General features: G+C 42.2%; 1 protein-coding gene across 1 annotated transcript; it reads right to left on the bottom strand.

Moving 5' to 3' along the window:
- Positions 1 to 8,081: 8,081 nt before the first annotated feature.
- Positions 8,082 to 17,613, bottom strand: LOC123464667 (BOLA class I histocompatibility antigen, alpha chain BL3-6-like). The gene is made up of 7 exons (XM_045162037.1): positions 17,593 to 17,613; positions 13,189 to 13,387; positions 12,301 to 12,573; positions 12,107 to 12,187; positions 11,661 to 11,687; positions 11,199 to 11,231; positions 8,082 to 8,104 (listed from the first exon to the last, which is right to left on the bottom strand). The coding sequence occupies exons 1-7, from the start codon at positions 17,611 to 17,613 to the stop codon at positions 8,082 to 8,084; spliced, it is 657 nt and encodes a 218-aa protein (XP_045017972.1).
- Positions 17,614 to 25,273: the final 7,660 nt, after the last annotated feature.

Raw genomic sequence — 25,273 nt, 5'->3', positions numbered from 1 at the left:
AGACTGGCTTTCTTGCTTCTGCTTTGTGTAGAGAAAAATATTTCTTTCTGAAAATGCACTGATAATAAAATTTACGATGAACAATTTTATTCAAATAGGAATAATATATTTTAATAAGTAAAGTCATGGAACCTTTGATTTGGAGTCTGTAATCATGTCTGTTGATTGGAAAACTTTTATTGGAAGTGATTTAGAATTCACTGTCCATACTGTATGTTCCAGAGGGACTAAGCCTGAGAAACTCTCATTGTTACCACTTTCAGTGAAAACTCAGCAAAGCATCAATGAGTTTTTGTTTTCTTTCTTTATGTCTTTTAAAATTGCTTAATATGATAGAGCAAATACTCTGTTTCAACCTTTCGTGTTCACTTCCTATAAATTCAGACCTCACATTAATCATTCTCTTTTTCATAAAATCATCCAGTCTCATTTTAGAAATCAACCTCTGTCTGTCTGTATGTCTCTCTCTTTCATAGACACACACACCACACACAAACCATGAGGCAATTTTAATAGTAAATAATACCTAAAAGGAGAAATATCTCATAATAGTACCATAACCTGGAAAAGAGTTTAGTATATATAGTAGGTTCACAAAATAATTTTGTCAAAGAAGTGATAATATGGAAGAAGTTTCAAAACTGTAAGGGTTTTAGAAACTGAATTTAAGAGTTATAGACTTCTTGAATATTGCCAAAAGAATTATCCTTCCCTTCTGGAAAACTTCCAGTGGTTTTCAATTGCCTTCAACTCAAATTCCAAATTCCTTACTATGGCATACAAGAGCCTTCATAATCCTTTTCTTACCTCTCTAGTATTTTCTCTTGCTATCCTCAATTTCCCATGTTTAGAATTTTTATTTTTAATTTATTCATTATTTATTTTTGGCTGTGCTGGTTCTTTATTGATGTGTTGGGGCTTTCTCCATTTTCAGCACATGGGTTTCTCTTTTTGTGGAGTATGGCGTCTGGGGCATGCAGTCTTCATTAGTTGTGATGCATGGGCTTCAATAGTTGTGGTTCCTGGGTTCTAGAGCACAGGCTCAGTAGTTATGGTGCATGAGCTTTGTTGCTCTGAGGCATGTGGGATCTTCCCGGATCACAATCGAACCCATGTCTTCTTCATTGGCAGGCAGATTCTTATTCAGTGAGCCACCAGCGAAACCCTCTCATCCTTAGAATTTCCCAACATTAACACCCGAACGTTCATGTCTATCTGGTTTTTCATATTTTCAATTCTCTGACCACCCCAACTAAAACTCCTCTCAAGATATGGTCTATTGCATTGCTCTGCTTTTGGTCTTCAGATCACTGATTATGATCCAGAATTTTCTTGTTTTTAAAAAAAATTTCTTATTTATTTTCTAATCTGCATCAGTAAAATGATAGATTTATAAGATCAGGAAATTTGTCTTTTAAAAACAAAATCATTATATGTGCAGAATAGTGCCTGACATACAGCAAACAATCGACATATATTGTAATGAATGCAGTTGAATGCAGTTGAATCAACATGTAATGTATGAATACGTTAATATACTTAAAGACTTAGGAAGTGTTTTCTTAAATCAGGTAGAAATAAGTGTCCTCAGTGTTTATTTCATAGTGGTATTTATCCCAGGCTATTTGGCAGTTGAGATTATGTATAAAATGTATAATAAATATATAAAATATATGCTATGTAAATATAGTATATACAAATATCTCTGAATATAGGCATTTATGTATTTATTGTTTTGGTTTCAAGACCTTTTTGTGTTTGTAAGATACTTTGGCGATCCCACGGACTGAATCTTTTTTGCCTTTCTCTATGGAAATCCAGTTTTATATAAGTAGACTTATATTTGCCTCTGGAGAGAGACTGATTTTGGGGTAGAATGAGATGCACGCCAGAGGATGCCAGACAACACCATCTCTGATTCTATTACTGATTCTTCACCCAGCCCCACTGTCTTGTGTCTTAGCCAAAGGGATAGAGAGTCTGGTGGCAGAAGCTAAAGATAGTGGAGGGCCTCTCTTGGGCTATTTTTTCAGTGATTGAGTAATGAAACTCAAGGGAAGAGACAGGTATTCTACACTGAGATAGGCAAAGTGGAGGGAGGCACAGGTGCTTTAAATTCCAGAGAACACAGAGCTCATGCAAGAAATTCCTGGGAACTGCCAGAAACAATTCATTTTGCCCAGACTGCAGGGATTGTTGTTGTTGTTTAGTCATTAAGTTGTATCTGACTCTTTTGTGACCCTGTGGACTGTACCCACCAGCTCCTCTGTCCATGGGATTTCCCAGGCAAGAATGCTGGAGTGGGTTCACCATTTCCTTCTCCAGACAATCTTCCTACCCAGGAACTGAACCCTTGTCTCCTGCATTGGCAGGTGGATTCTTTAACATTGAGCCACCTGGGACGCCCTAGGTGGGGTTGAAATAGTAAATAAATAGTAGATAAAACAATAGCCTGTTGTTTATTATCACTCTTGGGCCTATGGGCTGATACAGTTTCAGGAAACACAGGCTGGAGTTGTGTCATATCACTTGGCATTGCTCTTGCCACATAGGAGGACATTCAGAAATGTTTGCTGAAGAAGTGTTCTCTGACACCTGTGGAGACTTTAGCATTTCACCATGGGATATCAAGTGGGCAAAGATGGAGGGGAAGGCAGGCTCTGAGCTTTGCAAGAAGCAGAAGGAAGAAAATTATGAAAAGTCCTTCTTGGGGGGTTTCTTCTCTCTGTACTTTCCCTCAGCTCTACATCTGGCTGGCACAACAGAAATCTCTGCTTTTATTATTTGCCACCGTTTCTATCTAGAGTTCCCAGAAAGTTCTCACATGAACTCTGTTCCTGGTGAGCAGAACCATCTATTTTCTTCCCCTTCTCATCTAAGTTGCTCATCACTACTGTTCTGCCAGTGCCTGCTTTGACAAAGTGATGCCATGTCGGGCACCAGTGGTCTCTGAGCTGCCAATGTGACTAATGTTGATGCAGCCCTGAGTTTTCTGGGTCCCAAAATGTCAACAACTTTCACCACTTTGCACTTAAACTGTAGAAGGCCTCTCTACCTTAAAGCAGCTACTTCTAGTGTGTAGATTGTTCTCTTCTACTTAAAGAGAAATGTCCAAGAGAAAGTGGCCCCTGTGATTATCTCCATCCTTTCATCAAAGACTCTTCCCTTTCAGTCAGGGGTCTTTGAAGGGTGGTGGGGGATGGCCAGGTGAAGTATGGTTAGCTCTTGGGCAGAGGATATATGAAAATTTAGAATTTAAGCTGTTGCCACTTCATGCTGTACGAACTGAATAACCAAGGAAATCTGCCTGCAAAGAGAGAAGTAAAAAGTAGATTTGAGAAAAAGGAAGAGAGTCACACAGTGCTCATCTTCAAGTTTGACTCATTTCTTAACAGCCTTGACCAGGTAAAGGTCATCGTACTTACCAGATGCTCATTTCAGGATGCAAGTGCCTTCTGGGAAGAGCCTTTGGCTTCCAAGTCAGCCTCCAGCATAATGGGAAAAATAAAAGAGAGAGAATGTTTCCTTTGCCTCCAGATGTACAAGGATGAGAGGTGGAATGATTCTTGAGGAGTATATGTCCGGCTTAGTGAGAACTGGAGTGACCACAGGACTTCCTTACATTGAAATTTACAGCTTCTCTGTAGCCTCTGGGAACCCGGTCTCCCTCAACTCAAGTAATAGTTACTTATCCCCATGTGGGTTTCCTGGTATCAACCCTGGGGATAATGTACCTGACAGACAATTCTCCAGGAGATTCAGGGAATTATAAGATGTGGAAGTTGTTAATAGGCTTTCAGGAAGGGTATTAGCACATCCTTCTCCCAACAGGCCCTGAGACAACAAATACAAAACATTACATGAATAGCAAATAATCTTTTCTGGCATGAGTTGACTTATCCGTTAAATATAGGCTTTATCTTCCCTGCCTGCAGCACTCTGTCAGCAATACTGTCCTTGGACTTAAAGTTCGTGATCTATCAATGTTCCCTAAGATAAAACAGGACCCATTTGTTGGTAAAGGAGGTGAGACAATGCACATGGTCAGGACTCACTTGTCTTATCAGATATCCATCCCTAAGAAGCACTCAGCTAATGCAACAGTGGAATGGTCTCTCTCTCTTTTTAATTTTGTTTATTTTTGGCTGTGCTGGGTCTTTGTTGCTGCACTTGGGCTTTCTCTAGTTTCAGAGAGCAGGGGCTACTCTCTAGCGGTGGTATGTGGGCTGCTCACTGCAGTCTCTTCTCTTGTTATAGGTCAGGCGTCTGGAGTGTGCAACTCTGCAGTTGTGGCCAAAGGCTTAGCTGCCCCACGGTTTGTGAGATCCTCCCAGACCAGGGACCAAACTGGTGTTCCCTGCATTGGCAGACAGATTCCCAAGCTATGGACCACCAGGGAAGCCCCAGGAGGGGCCTCTTAAAGCCTCAGCTGATATGTGAGCTTAGAGGTAACAGCCAGAAATTTTGGGATGCTGTACTCCAGGATGCTGGATATTCAATGAAAAATAACCAACACACAGCTGTGTGTTCCCACTGCTGTAATATTCCTGTGTATTGCTCTGATGCTTCCTCATCCTGACTCCACCCTGGCCTCTCCTGATGCCCCTCCTCCCTCACGGGAGATAAGGGAGATAAGAGAAAGGACACTCCCCCTCTGCACAGGAGTTAAGAAGAGGCTGAGTGATGAGTGTTAGAAGAACTTGTCCTCTTCCTCTTGAGAGAAAGAAACAGGAGCCACATACCTGGGCTCTATTCCTTCTCAGGATTCTCCCTTAATAAACGTGTCAGGTACTGTTTTCAGGTATTTACATAAATTAACTTAAACCTCATAAGAGTCCATGAGATAGGGACAGCTCTCAAGCCTATTTTGCAGACAAGGAAACTGAGGTCTGTGGGAGTTTGACTGACTCTCAATTGGCTGAGCCACAACTCTAAGGAAACAGTCTGACTGCTGAGCCCAAGTGTGTCCTAATGCTTGGGTTGACTCCCGTACACTGTCCACCTGCCTCACTAAGGGTCACCTCCTCTGGGCTATGACAGCTTCCCTTCCCCTCTGGGCTCTGAGACTGGCAGGGAGTCTGTTGTGTTTCCCACACTCACTACAGATGACCCCTGAGGTCTGAAGTGACAGGAGAGTTGGGCCTATGTTGGCTGATGGAGTGTGTTCACTGGAGGTGGGGGAAGGGGGGCTCACATCTGGGCTGTGGGCTGTCAGCGGTGTTTGCATCCGGGTGAGAGCTGGACTCTCCAGATGCTGAAGGGGGAAGACCAGCAGGCGCCATGCGGGGTTTCCTCATCACTGTGATATTTCACAGCCTGAAACACAGCCTCCTGTGGACCTGAGGTCCCAGGGGTGTTCACTCTTCCCCTTCCCATCTCACTGCCCTGACTGCTCTTCTTCCAACTGACTCCCTGGGAACATCTCTCCAAGGAGGGGTCTGGCCACACCCCTGCTCACCAGCATTTCCTCCCACCCTGCCTGCTGCTCCCTTCTGGGGCCTCCTGGATGGAGCGAGAGAAAAGCAACTAGGATAGCCAGAGAACTTGACATTGTGCTGTAAAGAGAAAGCAGAATGTGTATCTTTAAGAAAGGCAAGGGCTGCCTGAGGGGAGAACACTAAGTGGCTTCCTGTGAGCTGTTAGACTGGAGGCCTTAGTATTCTGCTGGATGTTGGTGTGGGCTGACCTCAGTTTCATGAAACAAAGACGTTTCCAACCCAGCTGCTTCCTTCATCAGAGCTTGCAAGCAGGGAAGACAAGTAGAAAGTCAGCCAGCAAGATGGGGTTTTGCTCTTCTGTGATCTAACCTCAGGAGTGATGTCCCTGTTGCCATATTCTACTGGTCAGAAGCAGGTCACAGCTCCCACCCACACTCAGGGGAGGAGAGTCCACAAGGTGTGAACTCATTTGGGTGTATCTCAGAGTCCATCTGCACAGGGACATTCCAGGTGAGAGAAGCAGGAGCACGAGGTAGTGAGCCCTATGCCCTGGACGTGGTCACACATGGGCTGCACAGTCACTGAACAATCTTTGTCACTGTGGGTCCACCTTGAGTAGGATCATCTGCAGAACTGATACAGTAAATCTCTGTTCAAATATTGAGAAACTTCCAGAGCATTTTCCAAAGCGGCATTACCATTTTATATTCCCATCAGCATGTTACATGCTTCCAATACCTCTACAGTTCCCAGGTGGCTCAGTGGTAAACAATCTGCCTGCCAAAGCAGGAGATGCAGGTTCGATCTCTGGGTTGGGACGACACCAGGAGGAGGAAATGGCTACCCATTCCTGTATTCTTGCTGGGATAATCCCATCGACAGAGGAATCAGGTGGGCTATAGTTTATGGTGGGGGCAAAGATTTGGACATGTTAAGTGACTGAGCACGCGTGCAGGCAATATCTGTACATCTTCCCTGAGGATATGAATCTTGGTTTCTGGACTTTGAAGGAGGGGATGCCTCTTAGCTCTCCACACAAATAAGCTCTGGCTTATATTTCCTGTTATAGCTCATAAACTTGAGAAAATCAGAGGGAAGGTTTTTCCAGATTTGCCTAACACCCTAAGGATAAAAACAAATTTTCCCCCTGGAGTACTGCCCACATTTATATTTTGTCCTAAACAATTATTTCCTTCATATTGTAGTCATGGAAACTTTTCATACTTAATTACTTTTATTTTGTTTCCCTGGAAGAGGCAGCCTTAAAACCAAGCCCACCATGTTACTGGAAATGGAATCTCCTTGACCTATTTTTTTCATCCCTGCTATTTTTCTGGTGCCACGGTAGCTTCCTGAATACAACTCCACCTGAACTAATGAAACTTTTCTCTCTTCTGTGAGCCAGTGCTCGTTTCTGAGATGTTTGCTATCAGGTCACAATAAGAAACATACAGACATTGAAAGCGAGCATAAGCAAGTAAACTACTTTATTTCAATCCACACTGGTAATTGCCAGCATCAGAATCCGACATTTTTTTTTTTTTTTTAAGCCACGATTGAGGCTTTATCTCAGCAAGCACAGTTAGTAGCTGCTGAGAATGAAAAGTTCAAGATGAAGCTGTCTCAACCATTCCAGAAAACACCCAGACTCCAACTGTACAAGAAGAGTGTGAAGAGAAAGAGGTTGTTGAAACAGATGTGGCAGACATGGAAGTGAAGGGCGTAGAACTGGTCATGTCACAAGCAAATGTGTCGAAAGCAAACGTTGTCCCAGCACTGAAGAACAATAGTCATGGTATTGTAAATGCTAATATGGAATTAACAATGTAACCATCTGGAAAGAGGACCTTCTTTGGTATTTCAAAAGAGTAACTGTAGCTGGGCTTGAAATTTGTGCTGTTTCTATCAAAAAAGTTTTGGCTTCTTGTTGGAAGAAAAAAAAGAAAAAATGTCATTGGATCTGCTAAGATAGTTGAATCGTTAGCTCTCCGTGGACCAAGTCCCTGTGGTTCAGGTAGACATATATTCAGGCCCCTGCCCTGGCACCAGAAAAATAGCAGGAGTGAAAAAATAGGTCATGGAGAGTCCATTTCCAGTAACATGGTGGGCTTGGTTTTAAGGCTTCCTCTTCCAGGAAAACAAATAAAACTAATAAAGTACAAAAAGTTTCCATAACTACAAGACTAAGGAAATAATTGTTTTGGCCAAAATATAAATCTGGTCGTTTAGTGAAGTTCGTAGTTTGGTGTGTGAACTAGTAATTTTTTAAGACTTTGATGGGGGTCACAAACTGATAAACTGATAAATATTATGGATAATGTCTCTAGTAAGATATTCATGTACAAAGGAAGATAAAGCAATATAAAATATCAGTGTAACACACAGACACCACACATGGGCTTTCCTCTTTGCCAGCAGTAAAGAAACTGCCTGCAGTGCAGGAGCTGCAAGAGATGAGAGTATGGTCCCTGGGTTGGAAGATCCCCTGGAGGAGGACATGGCAACCCACTCCAGTATTCTTGCCTGGAGAATCCCATGGACAGAGGAGCCTGGTAGGCAACAGTCCATAGCGTTGCAAGAGACATTCATGACTGAAGTGACTTAGCACACATGCATGTATGTATATATCAAACCCATGCAGACTTACAGGTACTGGCTTTTTAATCCTAGAAAGAGACAAAGGCAAGGAAAGGACATTTTGAGTAATCATTTCATCATTCAAAAATGGATTCCACTTATCTAGAATATAAACTAAAGTAGACAGAAGCTGGATCCCATCACAGAACATTAGAGAAGTGAAAGATGTCATATGGTAGTCACTCATTCATCCAGCCAAAGCCAAGTGCCTAGAATGTACTAGATTAAGTTCTGGTCTAGATCACTGGTCCAAATCCTGAAATTTGCCACATTTCCCCCATCGCTTACCCTCACCTCTGGGACTTCCCTGGTGAACCAGTAGTAAATAATCTGTCTGTAATGCAGGACCCGGGTCCAATCCCTGGGTCAGGAAGATCCCCTGGAGGAGGAAATGGTGTCACCGCTCCAGTATTCTTGCTTGGAAAATCCCATGGACATAGGTTCTGTGCAGGCTATAGTCCATGCGGTCCCAAAGCGTCAGACATGACTTAGAGACTAAACAATGACAACCCTCACCTCTACCTCCAAATCTATGCCCGCTTCCCAACTGAAGGGAATTTCACACTTAAACATTTTGGTCGGAGTCCAAGATCACCTCCCACCGTGAAGGAGAAAAGCTTGTTTCCTAAACATTTCAGGTGGACATGGCACTAGGTTCCTCCAGTCACATGGACTCCAAATAAGGACACAGTGAGACAGAGAGAACTAAGATCATGGTATCTGGTTCCATCACTTCATGGCAAATATATGGGGAAAACAGTAGAAACAGTGGCTGACTATTTTTTGGGGCCCCAAAATCACTGCAGATGGTGACTGCAGCCATGAAATTAAAAGACGCTTGCTCCTTGGAAGAAAAGTTAAGACCAACCTCGACAGCTTATTAAAAAGCAGAGACATAACTTTGCCAACAAAGGTCAGTCTAGTCAAAGCTATGATTTTTTCCAGTAGTCATGTATGGATGTGAGAGTTGGACTATAGAGAAAGCTGAGTGCAGAAGAATTGATGTTTTTAAACTGTGGTGTTGGAGAAGACTCTTGGGAGTCCCTTGGCCAGCAAGGAGATCAAACCAGTCCATCCTAAAGGAAATCAGCCCTGAGTATTCACTGGAAAGATGATGCTGAAACTTCAATGCTTTGGCCACATGATGCGAAGAACTGACTTATTTGAAAAGATCCTGCTGCTGAGAAAGATCGAAGGTGGGAGGGGAAGGGGATGACAGAGGATGAGATGGTTGGATGGCATCTTCGACTCGATGGCCATGAGTTTACATAATCTCCAGGAGTTGGTGATAAACAGGGAAGCCTGGCATGCTGCAGTCCATTGGGTCACAAAGTGTTGGCCACGACTGAGACTGAATTGAACAGAACTGAGACAGAGAGGCTGACACCACGCTGAAGGTTTTGACCTGTACAGCATAAATGGCGGTAGTGTCATTGAGTTGCCAGGGGCAGCAGAGACAGCAGGCCTAGCACCAGAGTCCATCCTCCAGCTAAGGGAGTGTCTGTTTTGTGAACAGTGGCTTCTGCCCCCTGTGCAGGGTCGGTGGTTCCCATGTGGTTCCCCACCTGGGAGAGACTGTGGATGCTGAGCTGGCTGTGAATCCTCAGGCTGTTCCGTGACTTTTGCTGAAATAAAATAAAACCACAAATCTCACTCTCTTTCTCTCCTTTGCAACAAATTGAAATCCCTTTTCTTTCCATGAAGAACTTCATAAGGCTATCATGTAGGCAAACTATTAGAGATTTTTTCCCCCTGCTTTACTGAGATATGATTGATATAAAATATTGAGGGCTGTACAACCTGTGATTTGATACTTTTCTCTATTGCACAATGATCAGCACCACAACTTTAGCTTACACCTGTATAATGTCACATAATTACCATTTCTTTTTTTGTGGTGAGAGCATTTAGATCTGCTCTCTTAGCAACTCAGAGACTTTATGATATCAGACTACTTTCTAAAATGTCCAGCTACCTATCCTGCTTGGAAGAGAAAACATGTATCTTCCAGAAAATGTCTTTACTTTTTCTTCCCATTTAAATGTGGATTTAAGCCCTTCCCCATCCTGATCACTTTCTGATCACAAGCCTCTGCTACTGCTAAGTCGCTTCAGTCATGTCCGACTCTGTGTGACCCCATAGACGGCAGCCCACCAGGCTCCCCCATCCCTGGGATTCTCCAGGCAAGAACACTGGAGTGGGTTGCCATTTCCTTCTCCAATGCATGAAAGTGAAAAGTTAAAGTGAAGTTGCTCAGTCGTCTCCGACTCTTAGTGACCATATGGACTGCAGCCTACCAGGCTCCTCCATCCATGGGATTTTCTGGGCAAGAGTACTGGAGTGGGTGCCATTGCCAAATCTGACTGAGTATCAGGACTGCTTGTCAGGCTTCTTACAAAATACTCAGGTCTCCTCCTAGACCGAACATCTAAGAGTGCTGGGCATGGAGTCCAGGAATCCCTTATGAACAAGTCCTATAGGGGAGGCTGATGCACAGCCATGTGGGAATCCTGGTCTATATTCTCACTACTAAATCTGTCATCTGAAAGCCAGCAGCATCAGCTGCAAACTTGTTATGAAGGTAGATTCTCAGGCTCTACTGCAAACTGTCTAGATTTAATGAGAGGTCTAGGTGAACACCAGCATCTCCAGCCTGGTCACTGCACTATTTCCTAGTTTCCTTTAGTGCATCACTCACCCTTCACCTCCTAATTATGTACAGCAACCAGAGTGATGCTTCTAAAGGGCAGTCACAATGGATTGTCTTCTGTTTACACCATCTTACGAATCCACATCTTACTCAGACAACATCAACACCCTTCTAATATCATCTAGGTCTGTATGATCTGGCAAAACATGGAATCTAATCTCAGTTCCTCGTTAGGCCAGCCACACCTGCCTTCTGGCTCTTCCTTGAATGCAGACACTTTCCTGCCCTCGTGCATTTGCACAGGAGACTCCCCTGCCCAGAGAGAAGTTCCTCCAGACACCCGTGTGGACATGATGTGGTCAGAACCCACAGGAGAGAAACTAGAGAAGGAATTTTGAGGAAGGTGAGCCCCCCATGGCCTCCTGTCTGCACTCTGGCAAGGGTCTCAGGAATCACATCCCTTCTGTACTTACCTGCAGCCTGAGTGTAGCTCCCTCCTTTTTCACCTGCAAGAAGAAAACATCAAGTGAGAGGCCATAGAGAAGACTGGATCATGAGATCCTAGAGGAACCCCCTAGTCCTGGACCCCACAGAACATTTTGCAACTGTGACCAAATCCAGGACAAAATCAGGAGAATGAAGAAAGGTGCTGTTGAGGCGACTGGACCAACTGCCCTTCCGGAGGTCTGTCTTCAGCTGGGACCCTCCCCTCTGATCATCACGTGCTGATAGACAGGCCCCCAGCTGGAATTACAAAGTGAATCATCTGTCTTTCATTTTACATGTACTTTACATAAGGGTCATTGTTAGCATCATCTCAGACTCCAAATGAGTGTGTGGAGGGTTCTTTCCAATAATTAGGCAGGTAAACATTTACCTGGGTTTGAAACTCCTAGTGAGACAAGAAAACTCAGATCCCTGCGTCCCTTCCCTACCTGAGTGCTTCTTCCTCCAGATCACAATCCAGTTCAGTTCATTTCAGTTCAGTTGCTCGGTCGTGTCCGACTTTGAGACCCCATGGACTGCAGCACGCCAGGCCTCGGTGTCCATTGCCAACTCCCGAAGTTTACTCAATTTCATGTCCATTGAGTTGGTGATGCCATCCAGCCATCTCATCCTCTGTCATCCCCTTCTCCTTCTGCTTTCAATCTTTCCCAGTATCAGGGTCTGTTCAAATGAGTCTGTTCTTCACATCATGTGGCCAAAGCATTGGAGTTTCAGCTTCAACATCAGTCCTTCCAATGAATATTCAGGACTGATTTCCTTTAGTGGACTGCTTGGATCTCCTTGCAGTCCAAGGAACTCTCAAAAGTCTTCTCCAACACCACAGTTCAAAAGCATTAATTCTTCAGTGCTCAACTTTCTTTATAGTCCAACTCTCCAGTTACCACAACTCCAATGACTACAAGTAGAACCAGGCTAACAATGATGTCTATGTTGGGGACAGAGGGCTGAGGAGGTACTGTGGAGGAAAGAGAAGGGGCCCAAACCTCAGGTTGAATCGTGACCTTGCTGAAGGGGTCCAGAAAGGCTCCAGCTTTATCTGAGAAGAAGCTCCACTTCAGTCCTCCTTACCCCATCTCAGCGTGAGGGTCTCTTGAAGCCCCTTGTGCTGCACATGGCACCTGTATCTCTGCTCCTCTCCAGAAGGGACCACTAGGGCCACCCACATCTTGAAGGTTCCATTCCCTGAAGGCCTGGTCTCCACAAGCTCCATGTCCTGGGTCTGGTCCTCCGTGTCATGCTGCCAGGTCAGTGAGATTTCAAGGTAGAAACCCAGGGCCCAGTGTCTCAGGGGGACCTCATGGTCAGAGATGGGGTGCTGGGTCACATGTGTCTTTGGAAGGTCTGTGGAGGACAAATCAGAAAATGCCCACTTAGTGTTACCTCCATGGGTCCCGGAAGCAGCATCCTGTGACCATCCTGAGAATAAACAGGACAGTGGGTTTGAAAAGAAGCAGCACAAACACCAGACACCAGCCTGGACTCAGAGGTCTGGGCATGTTCCCGAGTCCTTGAAAGTTCTGGAGTCAGGGTGAGAGCCAAGGTAGGAGGCACTATGTAAGGGAGTGAATACAGAGTAATGGTCCTGACTTGGGTGGAGGCCGAATGACTCAGAAAGCTGGAGTCAGGCCTCTAAACATGTTCTCAGGGTGAGAACTGGCATGAGAGACAGTCATGGTTCACAAGATGGCACCCAGGGTGGAGGGGCACCGCTGACCAGTTATTTCAGGGATAGTCTCCTGCTTCTTCCTCAAAGAGACTGGATTCCTTAATTGTCCTTCAGAGAAGTGGGGCCACTGGCAGGTCACTCTCTTGTACAGAATATGAAAACCTGGGTGGATTTCTCCCTCTTCTGACGAGAAGCCGGGGCCCTGTTTCTACAAGCACCCATTTTCTTCTCCTCGTTGGAAGCCAGGTCCAGCCCTAGGGGAGATCAGGGAGGCCTCGTGCCCCTTGTACCTGTGCGCAGCAGCGTGTCCTTCCCGTTCTCCTGGTGTCTGGAGCCACTTATGCAGTCACCCTCTAGGTAGTTCCTACTGTGACCTGCAGCACGGCCCTGCTCGAGCTTGAGCTTGGAGGTCTGAGCCGCCCTGTCCGCTGCGGTCCGGGAGCACAGGTCCTCGTTCAGGGCAAGGTAATTGTTACTGTCGTAAGCAATCTACCAGAACCCGAGGCAATAACTTTTCAAATATGCAATTATACCGCTTTCAGGAGAAGACTGGGAGATGGGTGTTTCTGTCTGTTCCCTCCACATTGAACCCTGGGTGGACGGGTGCAGGTAGCCATTTCTTTTAGAAGCAGTTTTATGTGTATAACTGCAGATTCAGTGTGCCCCTGGGAGGAGGGGAAATCTGGAGTCTGTATGTCATGAGTGAACAGGAACCTTCTAGCCTTTTGAGCAGCTTCCTCTCTCCTCTCTCTCATTGCCGTTTTTGTTTTGCTTTGTGTTTCTGTCTATCCCTCTTTTTCTTATTCTCTAGTTCTTTTTCTATTCAAGTCCTTTTAAAAAAACTTTTTATTTTGAAATAGTTGCAGATTAACAGAAAGGTCTAAAGATAATATAGAGAGGTCTTGGTTACCTTTGACCTTTTTCCCAATGGTTATACATTCAGTTCAGTTCAGTTCAGTCACTCAGTCGTGTCTGACTCTTTGCGACCCCATGAATCGCAGCACGCCAGGCCTCCCTGTCCATCACCAACACCCAGACTCATGTCCATCGAGTCAGTGATGCCATCCAGCCATCTCATCCTCTGTCATCCCCTTCTCCTCCTGCCCCCAATCCCTCCCAGCATCAGAGTCTTTTCCAATGAGTCAACTCTTTGCATGAGGTGGCCAAAGTACTGGAGTTTCAGCTTTAGCATCATTCCTTCCAAAGAAATCCCAGGGCTGATCTTCAGAATGGACTGGTTGGATCTCCTTGCAGTCCAAGGGACTCTCAAGAGTCTTCTCCAACACCACAGTTCAAAAGCATCAATTCTTTGGCATTCAACCTTCTTCACAGTCCAACTCTCACATCCATAGCATTTCATGTGGTCACAGGAAAAACCATAGCCTTGACTGGACGAACTTTTGTTGGCAAAGTAATGTCTCTGCTTTTGAATATACTATCTAGGTTGGTCATAACTTTCCTTCCGAGGAGTAAACGTCTTTTAATTTCATGGCTGCAGTCACCATCTGCAGTGATTTTGGAGCCCAGAAAAATAAAGTCTGACACTGTTTCCACTGTTTCCCCATCTATTTCCCATGAAGTGATGGGACCGGATGCCATGATCTTCGTTTTCTGAATGTTGAGCTTTAAGCCAACTTTTTCACTCTCCACTTTCACTTTCATCAAGAGGCTTTTGAGTTCCTCTTCACTTTCTGCTATAAGGGTGGTGTCATCTGCATATCTGAGGTTATTGATATTTCTCCCAGCAATCTTGATCCCAGCTTGTGCTTCTTTCAGCCCAGCATTTCTCATGATGTACTCTGCATATAAGTTAAATAAGCAGGATGACAATATACAGCCTTGACATACTCCTTTTCCTATTTGGAACCAGTCTGTTGTTCCCTGTCCAGTTCTAACTGTTGCTTCCTGACCTGCATACAGGTTTCTCAAGAGGCAGATCAGGTGGTCTGATATTCCCATCTCTTTCAGAATTTTCCACAGTTTGTTGTGATCCACACAGTCAAAGGCTTTGGCATAGTCAATAAAGCAGAAATAGATGTTTTTCTGGAACTCTCTTGCTTTTTCCATGATTCAGCGGATGTTGGCAATTGGATCTGTGGTTCCTCTATGCTATGCTAAGTCACTTCAGTCGTGTCTGGCTCTGTGTGACCCCATAGACAGCAGCCCACCAGACTCCCCCATCCCTGGGATTCTCCAGGCAAGAACACTGGAGTGGGTTGCCATTTCCTTCTCCAATGCATGGAAGTGAAAAGTGAAAGTGAAGTCGCTCAGTCGTGTCCGACTCTTAGCGACCCCATGGATTGCAGCCTAACAGGCTCCTCCGTCCATGGGATTTTCCAAGCAAGAGTACTGGAGTGGGGTGCCATTGCCTTCTCTGCCTTTTCTAAAACCAGCTTGAACATCAGGAAGTTCACGGTCCATATATTGCTGAAGCCTGACTTGGAGAATTTTGAGCATTACTTTACTATTACATAACTATAATACAATTTAAAAGCTAGGAAACTGACATTGGTACAACATATGTATAGAGTTCCATATAATTTTTTTCACATGTAGATTCCTGTAGCTACAATCATGATCAAAATATGGAATGACCCCATGACCACTCACATCTTCTTTGTGATACCTCTTTATAGTCACACTCCCTCCCTCCCTTCCCCTGCACTCTCCATAACCATCCCTCACTCCTGGGCACCACTAACTTGATCCCCATCTCTATTGTTTTGTAATTTTGTGGATGGGATAAAGCTGGGATCATATAATATTTAACCTATTAAGACAGACTTATTTTCATTCAACATAATACCCTTGAGATTCATCGAAGATGTTGTCTGTCTTAACAGCTTATTCCTTTTTTATTGCCAAGTAGTATTTCATAGTTTGGATGTACCATTATTTGTTTAGAATATTTTAGTTATTTTCAGCTTTTTGCTGTTACAGATAAAACTGCTATGAATAATTGTGCACAGGTTTTTGTGTGGAATACATTTTTTTTCTCTCTGTCATAAATGCCCAAAAGTGTGATTACTGGGCTCTATGGCAAGTGTGTATTTGGATTTTAAAGAAACATCCAAGCTCTTTTATAAAGTAGATGTATCATTTTATATTCTCATATAGAAATGTATGCATGATTCAGTTTTTCCACAATGAAGCCAACATTGGATATTTTTCCGATATTTTTCATCTTGATTGTTCTAGTAGGTAGGTACTCTTAATGGTCTTAATATGTGTTTTCTTGATGGTTAGTGATGCTAAACATCTTTTCATGTTTAGCTTTTCATCTACTCAAGTATTTTCTAACTGAGTTGTTTTCTTATTGTAGAGTTTTGAGAGTTGTTTGTATATTCTAGATATGAGTGTTTTGTATGATAAGTAGCTTGAAAATGTTTTTTTCCAGTTTGTAGCTTAACTTATTATCCTCTTAACAGAGTCTTTAACAGACCAATGCTTTTTATTTGTATGAGTCCTCATTTGTAGATTAAAAAAAAATAGATTATGCTTTCAGTGTATTATATTCCAATATAGAATAAGAATTTAAAAAAATAGCATAGAAAAAACATATGTAATTGCAAATAAGCATTTCTCAGTTCAGTTCAGTCGCTCAGCCGACTCTTTGCAACCTCATGGACTGCAGCACACCAGGCTTTCCTGTCCATCACCAATTCCCGGAGCCTACTCAACCTCATGTCCATCTCGTTGGTGATGCCATCCAAACATCTCATCCTCTGTGGTCCCCTTCTCCTGTCTTCAGTCTTTCCCAGCATCAGGGTCTTTTCAAATGAGTGAGTTCTTCGCATCAGGTGGCCAAAGTATTGTAGCTTCAGCTTCAGCATCAGTCCTTCCAGTGAATATTCAGTGCTGATTTCCTTTAGGATGGACTGGTTGGATCTCCTTGCAGTTCAAGGGACCTTCAAGAGTCTTCACCAACACCACAGTTCAAAAGCATCAGTTCTTCAGTACTCAACATTCTTTATAGTCCAGCTCTCATATCCATACCTGACTACTGGAAAAATCATAGCTTTGACTCGATGAACCTTTGTTGGCAATAGAATGTCTGCTTTTTAATATGCTGTCTAAGTTTGTCATAGCTTTTCTTCCAACCAAGCGTCTTTTTATTTCATGGCTGCAGTCACCATCTGCAGTGATTTTGGAGCCCCCAAAAATAAAGTCTCTCACTTTTTAAATTGTTTCCCCACCTATTTGCCAAGTGATGGGACCTGATGCCATGATCATAAAACATTTAGTTTTCTAAATGTTGACCTTTAAGCCAACTTTTTCACTCTTCTCTTTCACCTTCATCAAGAGGCTTTTTAGTTCTTCTTTGCTTTCTGCCATAACGATGGTATCACCTGCATATCTGAGGTTATTGATATTTCTCCCAGCACTCTTGATTCCAGCTTGTACTTCATCCAGCCCAGCTTTTCTTATGATGTATTCTGCATAGAAGTTAAATAAGCAGGGTGACAATATACAGCCTTGATGTACTCCTTTTCCAATTTGGAACCAGTCTATTGTTCCATGTCCAGTTCTAACTGTTGCTTCTTAACATGCATACAGATTTTCAGGAGGCAGGTCAGGTGGTCTGGTATTCCCATCTCTTTCAGAATTTTCCACAGATTGTTGTGATCCACACAGTCAAAGGCTTTGGCATAGCCAAAAAAGCAAAAGTAGATATTTTTCTGGGACTCTCTTGCTTTTTTGATGATCCAGCGCATGTCGGCATTGTTGATCTCTGGTCCCTCTGCCTTTTCTAAAACCAGCTTGAACATCTGGAAGTTCATGGTTCATGTATTGTTGAAGCCTGGCTTGGAGAATTTTGAGCATTACTTTGCTAGCATGTGAGATGAGTGCAATTGTACAGTAGTTTGAACATTCTTTGGCATTGCCTTTCTTAAAGATTGGAATGAAAGCTGACCTTTTCCAGTCCTGTGGCCACTGCTGAGTTTTCCATATTTACTGGAGTATTGAGTGCAGCACTTTCACAGCATCATCTTTTAGGATTTGAAATAGATCATCTGGAATTCCATCACGTCCACTAGCTTTGTTTGTAGTGATGCTTCCTAAGGCCCACTTGACTTCACATTCCAGGATGTCTGGCTCTTGGTGAGTGATCACACCATCATGATTATCTAGGTCATGAAGATCTTGTTTGTACAGTTCTTCTGTGTATTCTTGCCACCGTTTCTTAATATCTTCTGCTTCTGTTAGGTCCATACCATTTCTGTCCTTTATTGAGCTCATCTTTGCATGAAATGTTCCCTTGGTATCTCTAATTTTCTTGAAGAGATCGCTAGTCTTTTCCATTGTATTGTCTGCCTCTATTTCTTTGCACTGATCACTGGGGAAGGCTTTCTTATATCTCCTTGCTGTTCTTTGGAACTCTGATTCAAATGGGTATATCTTTCCTTTTCTCCTTTGCCTTTAGTGTCTCTTCTTTTCACAGCTATTTGTAAGGTTTGTCAGACAACCAATTTACCTTTTTGCATATCTTTATCTTGGGGATGGTCTTGATCACTGCCTCCTGTACAATGTCACAAACCTCCATCCATAGTTCTTCAGGCACTCTGTCTATATCAGATCTAATCCGTTTAATCTATTTGTCATGTCCACTGTATAACTGTAAGGGATTTGATTTAGGTCATACCTGAATGATCTGGAAAAGGTCAGTTTTCATTCCAGTCCCTAAGAAAGGCAATGCCAAAGAATGTTCAAACTACTACACAATTGCACTCATCTCACATGCTAGTAATGGAGAAGTCAATGGCACCGCACTCCAGTACTCTTGCCTGGAAAATCCCATGGATGGAGGAGCCTGGTGAAAAGTTGTTGTTGAATCACGCGAATACACCGGGATTCTTGGCCCCCGGAGGAGAAGAATTCAATCCGGGGCCAGAGACGAGGCTTGATCGCTCAGAGCTTTTGTGTAATAAAGTTTTATTAAAGTATAAAGGAGATAGAGAAAGCTTCTGACATAGGAATCAGAAGGGGCCAGAAAGAGTACCCCCCCTGCTAGTCTTTAGCTGGATGTTATATAGTCACTAGCAGTCTGTTAATGAAAGAAAGGAATGTCTTAAAATTCAGAATGGCACCAGGCCCCTCGCCCATAAGATGCATTTTGGGATAATCTTGGCACCAAATGGTTTATCTTGGGCCATAAAATGATTAACTTGAATCTTAAAGAAGGGCAGACCACCATACAAATAGTTTCATTTACATAGATTAGGGGAACAATATCTGAGTATAACATACTGGTTTGTCAAGTAGGTTCTGGGCCAAGAGGCAGAAACGACTTGGAGACAGAGTTTGGGGTAAAGGCATAGTACATTAGCATAGCTTAAGACAAACATTTCCATAAGAAAAAGGCATTGGTTATCTCTAGGCTCAAGAATAGCTAACTTCAGGCGAAACCAGGTGTCATTACGGCAACACAGTATTTTAAGAGAAACCTCCCTTTAAATTTGTATAGAGAAGGAAAAAAAAATATTGTTAGTTTGTTTCCTCCTGCCTGAAGAGAGATAAAAATGTCTGACACTTGCAGGTTATTTCCTCCATTTGGAGACCCCTCTCTCCTTGGGGACCCCTAGATTTCCTATCAACCTGCCTAGGAAATGACTCTCTCACTGGGAGGCTGCAGTCCATGGGGTCACTAAGAGTCGGACACGACTGAGCGACTTCACTTTCACTTTTCACTTTCATGCATTGGAGAAGGAAATGGCAACCCACTCCAGTATTCTTGCCTGGAGAATCCCAGGGACAGGGGAGCCTGGTGGGCTGCCATCTATGGGGTTGCACAGAGTCGGACATGACTGAAGTGACTTAGCAGCAGCAGCACATGCTAGTAAAGTGATGCTCAAAATTCTTCAAGCCAGACTTCAACAATATGTGAACCATGAACTTCCAGATGTTCAAGCTGGTTTTAGAAAAGGCAGAGGAACCAGAGATCAACAATGCTGACATGCACTGGATCATCAAAAAAGCAAGAGAGTTCCAGAAAAATATCTACTTTTGCTTTTTGGCTATGCCAAAGCCTTTGACTGTGTGGATCACAACAATCTGTGGAAAATTCTGAAAGAGATGGGAATACCAGACCACCTGACCTGCCTCCTGAAAATCTGTATGCATGTTAAGAAGCAACAGTTAGAACTGGACATGGAACAATAGACTGGTTCCAAATTGGAAAAGGAGTACATCAAGGCTGTATATTGTCACCCTGCTTATTTAACTTATATGCAGAATACATCATAAGAAAAGCTGGGCTGAATGAAGTACAAGGTGGAATCAAGACTGCTGGGAGAAATATCAATAACCTCAGATATGCAGATGATACCACCCTTATGGCAGAAAGTGAAGAGGAATTAAGGAGCCTCTTGATGAAAGTGAAAGAAGAGAGTGAAAAAGTTGGCTTAAAGCTCAACATTCAGAAAACTAAGATCATGGCATCTGGTCCCATCACTTCATGGCAAATAGATGGGGAAAGAGTGTCAGACTTTATTTTTTTGGGCTCCAAATTCACTGCAGATGGTGATAGCAGCCATGAAATAAAAAGATGCTTACTTCTTGGAAGAAAAGTTATGACCAACCTAGACAGCATATTAAAAATCAGAAACAGTACTTTGCCAGCAAAAGTCCATCTAGTCAAGGCTATGGTTTTTCCAGTAGTCATGTATAGCTGTGAGAGTTGGACTATAAAGACACTTGAGTGCTGAAGAATTGATGCTTTTGAACTGTGGTGTTGGAGAAGGCTCTTGAGAGTCCCTTGGACTGCAAGGAAATCCAAACTGTCCATCCTAAAGGATATCAGTCCTGAGTGTTCACTGGAAGGACTGATGTTGAAGCTGAAACTCCAATACTTTGGCCACCTGATGCGAAGAACCCACTCATTTGAAAAGACCCTGATGTTGGGAAAGATTGAAGGTGGAGGAGAAGGGGACTACAGAGGATGAGATGGTTGGATGGCATCACCGACTCAATGGACATGAGTTTGAGTAAACTCCTGGAGTTGGGGATGGACAGGGAGGCCTGGCGTGCTGCAGTCCATGGGGTAGCAAAGAGTCGGACATGTCTGAGCAACTGAACTGAATTTATCTGAACGGTTTAGTTGTTTTCCCTACTTTCTTCAATTTAAGTCTGAATTTGGCAATAGCGAGTTCATGATCTGAGCCACAGTCAGCTCCTGGTCTTGGTTTTGCTGACTGTATCGAGCTTCTCCATCTTTGGCTGCAAAGAATATAATCAATCTGATTTCATTATTGACTGTCTGGTGATGTCTATGTGTAGAGTCTTCTCTTGTGTTGTTAGAAGAGGGTGTTTGCTATGACCAGTGTGTTCTCTTGGCAAAACTCTGTTAGGCTTTGAACTGCTTCATTTTGTACTCCATGGCCGAATTTGCCTGCTTCTCTTGACCTCCTCCTTTTGTATTCCAGTCCCCTATAATGAAGAGGACATCTTTTTTGGGTGTTAGTTCTTGAAGGTCTTGTAGGTCTTTATAGAACTGTTCACCTTCAGCTTCTTCAGCATTACTGTTTGGGGCATAGATTTGGATTCCTGTGATATTGAATGGTTTGCCTTGGAAGTGAACAGAGATCATTCTGTTATTTTTGCGACTGCATCCAAGTACTGCATTTTGCACTCTTTTGTTGACTCTGATGGCTGTTCCATTTCTTCTAAGGGATTCTTGCCCACAGTAGTAGATATAATGGTCATCTGAGTTAAATTCACTCATTCCAGTCCATTTTAGTTCACTGTTTCCTAAAATTTTGATGTTAACTCTTGCCATCTCCTGTTTGACCACTTCCAGTTTGCCTTGATTCATGGACTTAACATTCCGGGTTCCTATGCAATATTGCTCTTTACAGCATCGGACTTTACTTCCACATCCATATCACATTCTAGATAATGTCAAATTATTATCCAACATTATTTTTCCAATTAATATTTGCAACATCAACATAGAAATAGGAAGAAATGTTAATTGCAGGTCTGTAATTCCCTCCATCTCTGGACACCTTATGCAATACTAATCTTTACTTGACTTCCTTATAAATATTACAATGGAATTTAACTAGTAGAGAGATTACTGAGAAAATTCTACTCTAAGAGTATTTTAAGGAAAAGATAATTTCTCCCTACGTGTAGAATGTTATTAAAAAAAACTGGAATTTATGGTTCTATGGGAAATGTTTGGCTATAGCATGTAAATTATTTATAGAAGATCTGTATACTTGTCTGATTAATGACATATAAAACCCAAGATACTTCAAACCTAAATAGCTTTCCCTGCGATAGCTTATACTACTAATTAGAAGTTGTCTATTAGTCTGAAAGAAAATGTGTTCTAGTGGGGAAAAGAGATTTTATATTTTTTGAAGCTGCTTTTGGTGGCTACAGCTAAAGCCTTCCATGGACAGATGCTAATTATTCCTGCCTTTTGCCTATATAGTCAAGTGTATAAGTTGTTTTGAAATTAATTAATCTTCAAACTTCAAAACACACAATATCCATCAAATTTCCTTCAGTTTACTTTAACAATTATACCTATCTTGTTTAACTCAGTCATGTGGAAATAAATGCAAAATTGAGTTGAACTTAAACAAACCATGGAAGTTTTATTTAAAAAGTCAATAATTTTTCTGTTTGTTTATGTAAATCATTACAACTTTCAGATAGAATTTGAATAATATCATAGAGGACTGGTAGTTTTTCTTTAGCCATATTAGAAGTTTGGAAGTAAAATGTGGTGGCTGATCTTTAATATATTTACCTTAAAGATTAGATAGGAACTGCCTAATTGGTAACTCTGTGATCCATTAAAAGTTAGTTATGAATATTAGATAAAAATTAATTTACTTTTAAAATTAAGTAACTGAATGAGTTCTTATTTATATATGGATAATATTTTTTTTTTGCAATTGTAGAAAAAAATCTCAAGTGTTTAGTAAAATATATAAACCATTAAAAGAGGAGAGTTAAGGTAACTGAGAAGTCAAGGGAATTATCTGACCTCTGTCAATTATGAGAAGTTATAAAAGAGGCAGGTTAGGTATCCTCTTGCATTCTCCTTGATATTCATTTTCCCTGAGGATTGTCATCTCTGGGCAGCTAGGTGACATCAGCTAATTAACAGTACAGGACATACATTCCCCAGAGACTTCAGTCAGGTAAACTGTTTTCACCAGACCATTATACTGCAGGTTCAAACCAATCTCATGCTTTCATAATGAGCTCCCCATCATAGAGCCAAGACATTATATTCAGAAGGAATCCTGAGCGTTTGAAATAGCCTTCCTATGTCATCCTACTAGCTAGGCACAATGCTGATCTTCAGTACCCTGTGAAGGTATTTGAAGTTATCAAGAGAAAGCATCTTCTTGCTTAAGGAAAATTAAGGACATTCCAATTCCAAGTTGGTAGAGTCAACTTGTGTACCCATTTCATACAACCTGCATTCTTAGTCTATATACACAGGTTCCAAAGCCCAGTACTGTATTAAAGGCAGGAACTGGAAATGAGATAGGGAATGAGCTTAGGACACTCACATAAGGGGAATAAGACCGAGAGGACAGGAACTCGATCTCTGTGGTACTTTAGGAATTGGTAAGTGAGTTTGTTTTCAGTTGCAAGTGTTCCTGAAAGGCTAAATTGAGTAACATACATGTCAGTTGGCAGAAGAAACAGATACTACTATAGAAATTCACCAAATTTCAGAACTAAACTTAAGTGTTCCTTATGGAAGCCAACTTTGTGTTCCCAGGTCTCAATATGGATATATGAAACAATTTAAATTCAGGATATTTGGCTGTCATAAAACATGTCCTTCAGTAATTGAATAATAGCATATATGTGAATGTGAACATATTAGACTATACACTTTCATTTTTTCCTCGGCTCCTATTTGCTGTGAAATTGCAGAATGTTTCTTAAAGTATATTGTCAATACCTGTAGTTTTAAAATGTTCATTTTCTCAAAGAAATGAACATAAGTAATCTTCCAAATGCTAGTTTGACAGTTACAACAATGAACGTCCATTTCATGGTAATTGTGTCAATGCATTTTTGAATTTATTGTTAATGGAAAACGATCATTCTTCAATTGAGGAGAAATACCAATTTGAGAGGAGAAACGTGGGCCAGAAAAGGTGATCTGAATGTTTAATTTATTGGTGAATAAGGCAAATGACAATTTTCTGATGGCCTTGCACTGAGGTGATGTGTAATGTACACTGGTGACTGTCCTTTCATCCTTGCACACACTTACGAATGGACTCTACGTTTTGTATGAATGGACTCTAGGTTTTGTATGAATGCTTTTGGTGTCCAGATCAGATCTTTTCTACTGGCTGGTGGGTTCACCGGTCCACATGATATTTGCATTGAGTATTGACCGATAGCTTCAGAGCCCGTTCCTTCTTCAGAAAATTGCCATCAGTTGAACGGGAGCCACATTACCAGGAGGTCTCCTGAACTTGGTTGGGGCAGCTTGCAGTCAACGACAGATCCTTGGGATATATAAAAGATTGCCTTTGGGTCAAGTGGAGCTACGTCTGACACAATGCATGTTCAACAGCTTGTTATTCTGTATACTAGTAACTAGTCACATTTAAATGACTAGATATTTAAATTAACCTGAATTAAATTTAAACTTCAGTTCCTTAGCTGCCACTCTTGAAATGCTCAGTCAGCAGCATGTGGGTAGCAGTGATTGTATTAGTGAAGATAGAATACTTTTTATCAGCAGATAGTTGTTGGAGAGTCCTGTTCCAGATTTCTCTGGGACCAGGCTTATGCTATTCCATTTGCGATCACATCCTTGCTTAGCAGCATTGTCTGCTCTATTTTGCTCTTTGATTCTCTTTATCCTGAGAACATTCGATCAATAAATAGCTTGCAAAGGAATTCCTACTTCAGCCTCTCCTTCCCAACCTGGCCAAATGTTGTCCATAATGATTAGAACTGTTATTTCTGATACCATGATAGATCCATTTGCTCCTCATTTATAAGCCCTTCATTGCCATTAGGGACCAGTCCTAATGTATCGGAGTTAAGCTGAGACAGAAGGATTATTAAGGTAAAGGTGATTCAGTTATGGCTCTGAGGTTGCAGGGATTTTGTCTGCACCTTTTCAGGATTCCTTGAGGAACTGGATAGGGTAGAGTTTGAACTTTAAATTTATTAGTGAATGTTGCATAATTTGAGATCTCTTAAAGAGACATTATCTTGAGATCTTTTGTCTTTAAAATGTTTGGTTTGCACAGCAAGTAGTTAGTTTTCTTGAAATACTTCTTACACTAAAATTTTAGTTATATTATTGACAGTAATATAGTTATTATAACTGTAAACATACCTCTGGCACTGATATGTGTCTGTATTAAGCATCTA

Source organism: Bubalus bubalis, chromosome 2, assembly GCF_019923935.1.
Source record: "Bubalus bubalis isolate 160015118507 breed Murrah chromosome 2, NDDB_SH_1, whole genome shotgun sequence".
Lineage (NCBI taxonomy): Eukaryota > Metazoa > Chordata > Mammalia > Artiodactyla > Bovidae > Bubalus > Bubalus bubalis.
This window is presented reverse-complemented; position numbering and strand designations above follow the sequence as displayed.

Excerpts from the sequence above, each read along its gene's own strand:
- LOC123464667 (XM_045162037.1), bottom strand. The coding sequence starts at position 17,613 with ATGCGCTGGATCATCAAAAAA. Across the intron at positions 12,188-12,300 it reads GACCCTCACGCTGAGATGGG|TACCTCCTCAGCCCTCTGTC; the intron begins GTAAGGAGGACT and ends TTTCCTCCACAG. Across the intron at positions 8,105-11,198 it reads GAGCTACACTCAGGCTGCAG|GATTAAAAAGCCAGTACCTG; the intron begins GTAAGTACAGAA and ends GTCTCTTTCTAG.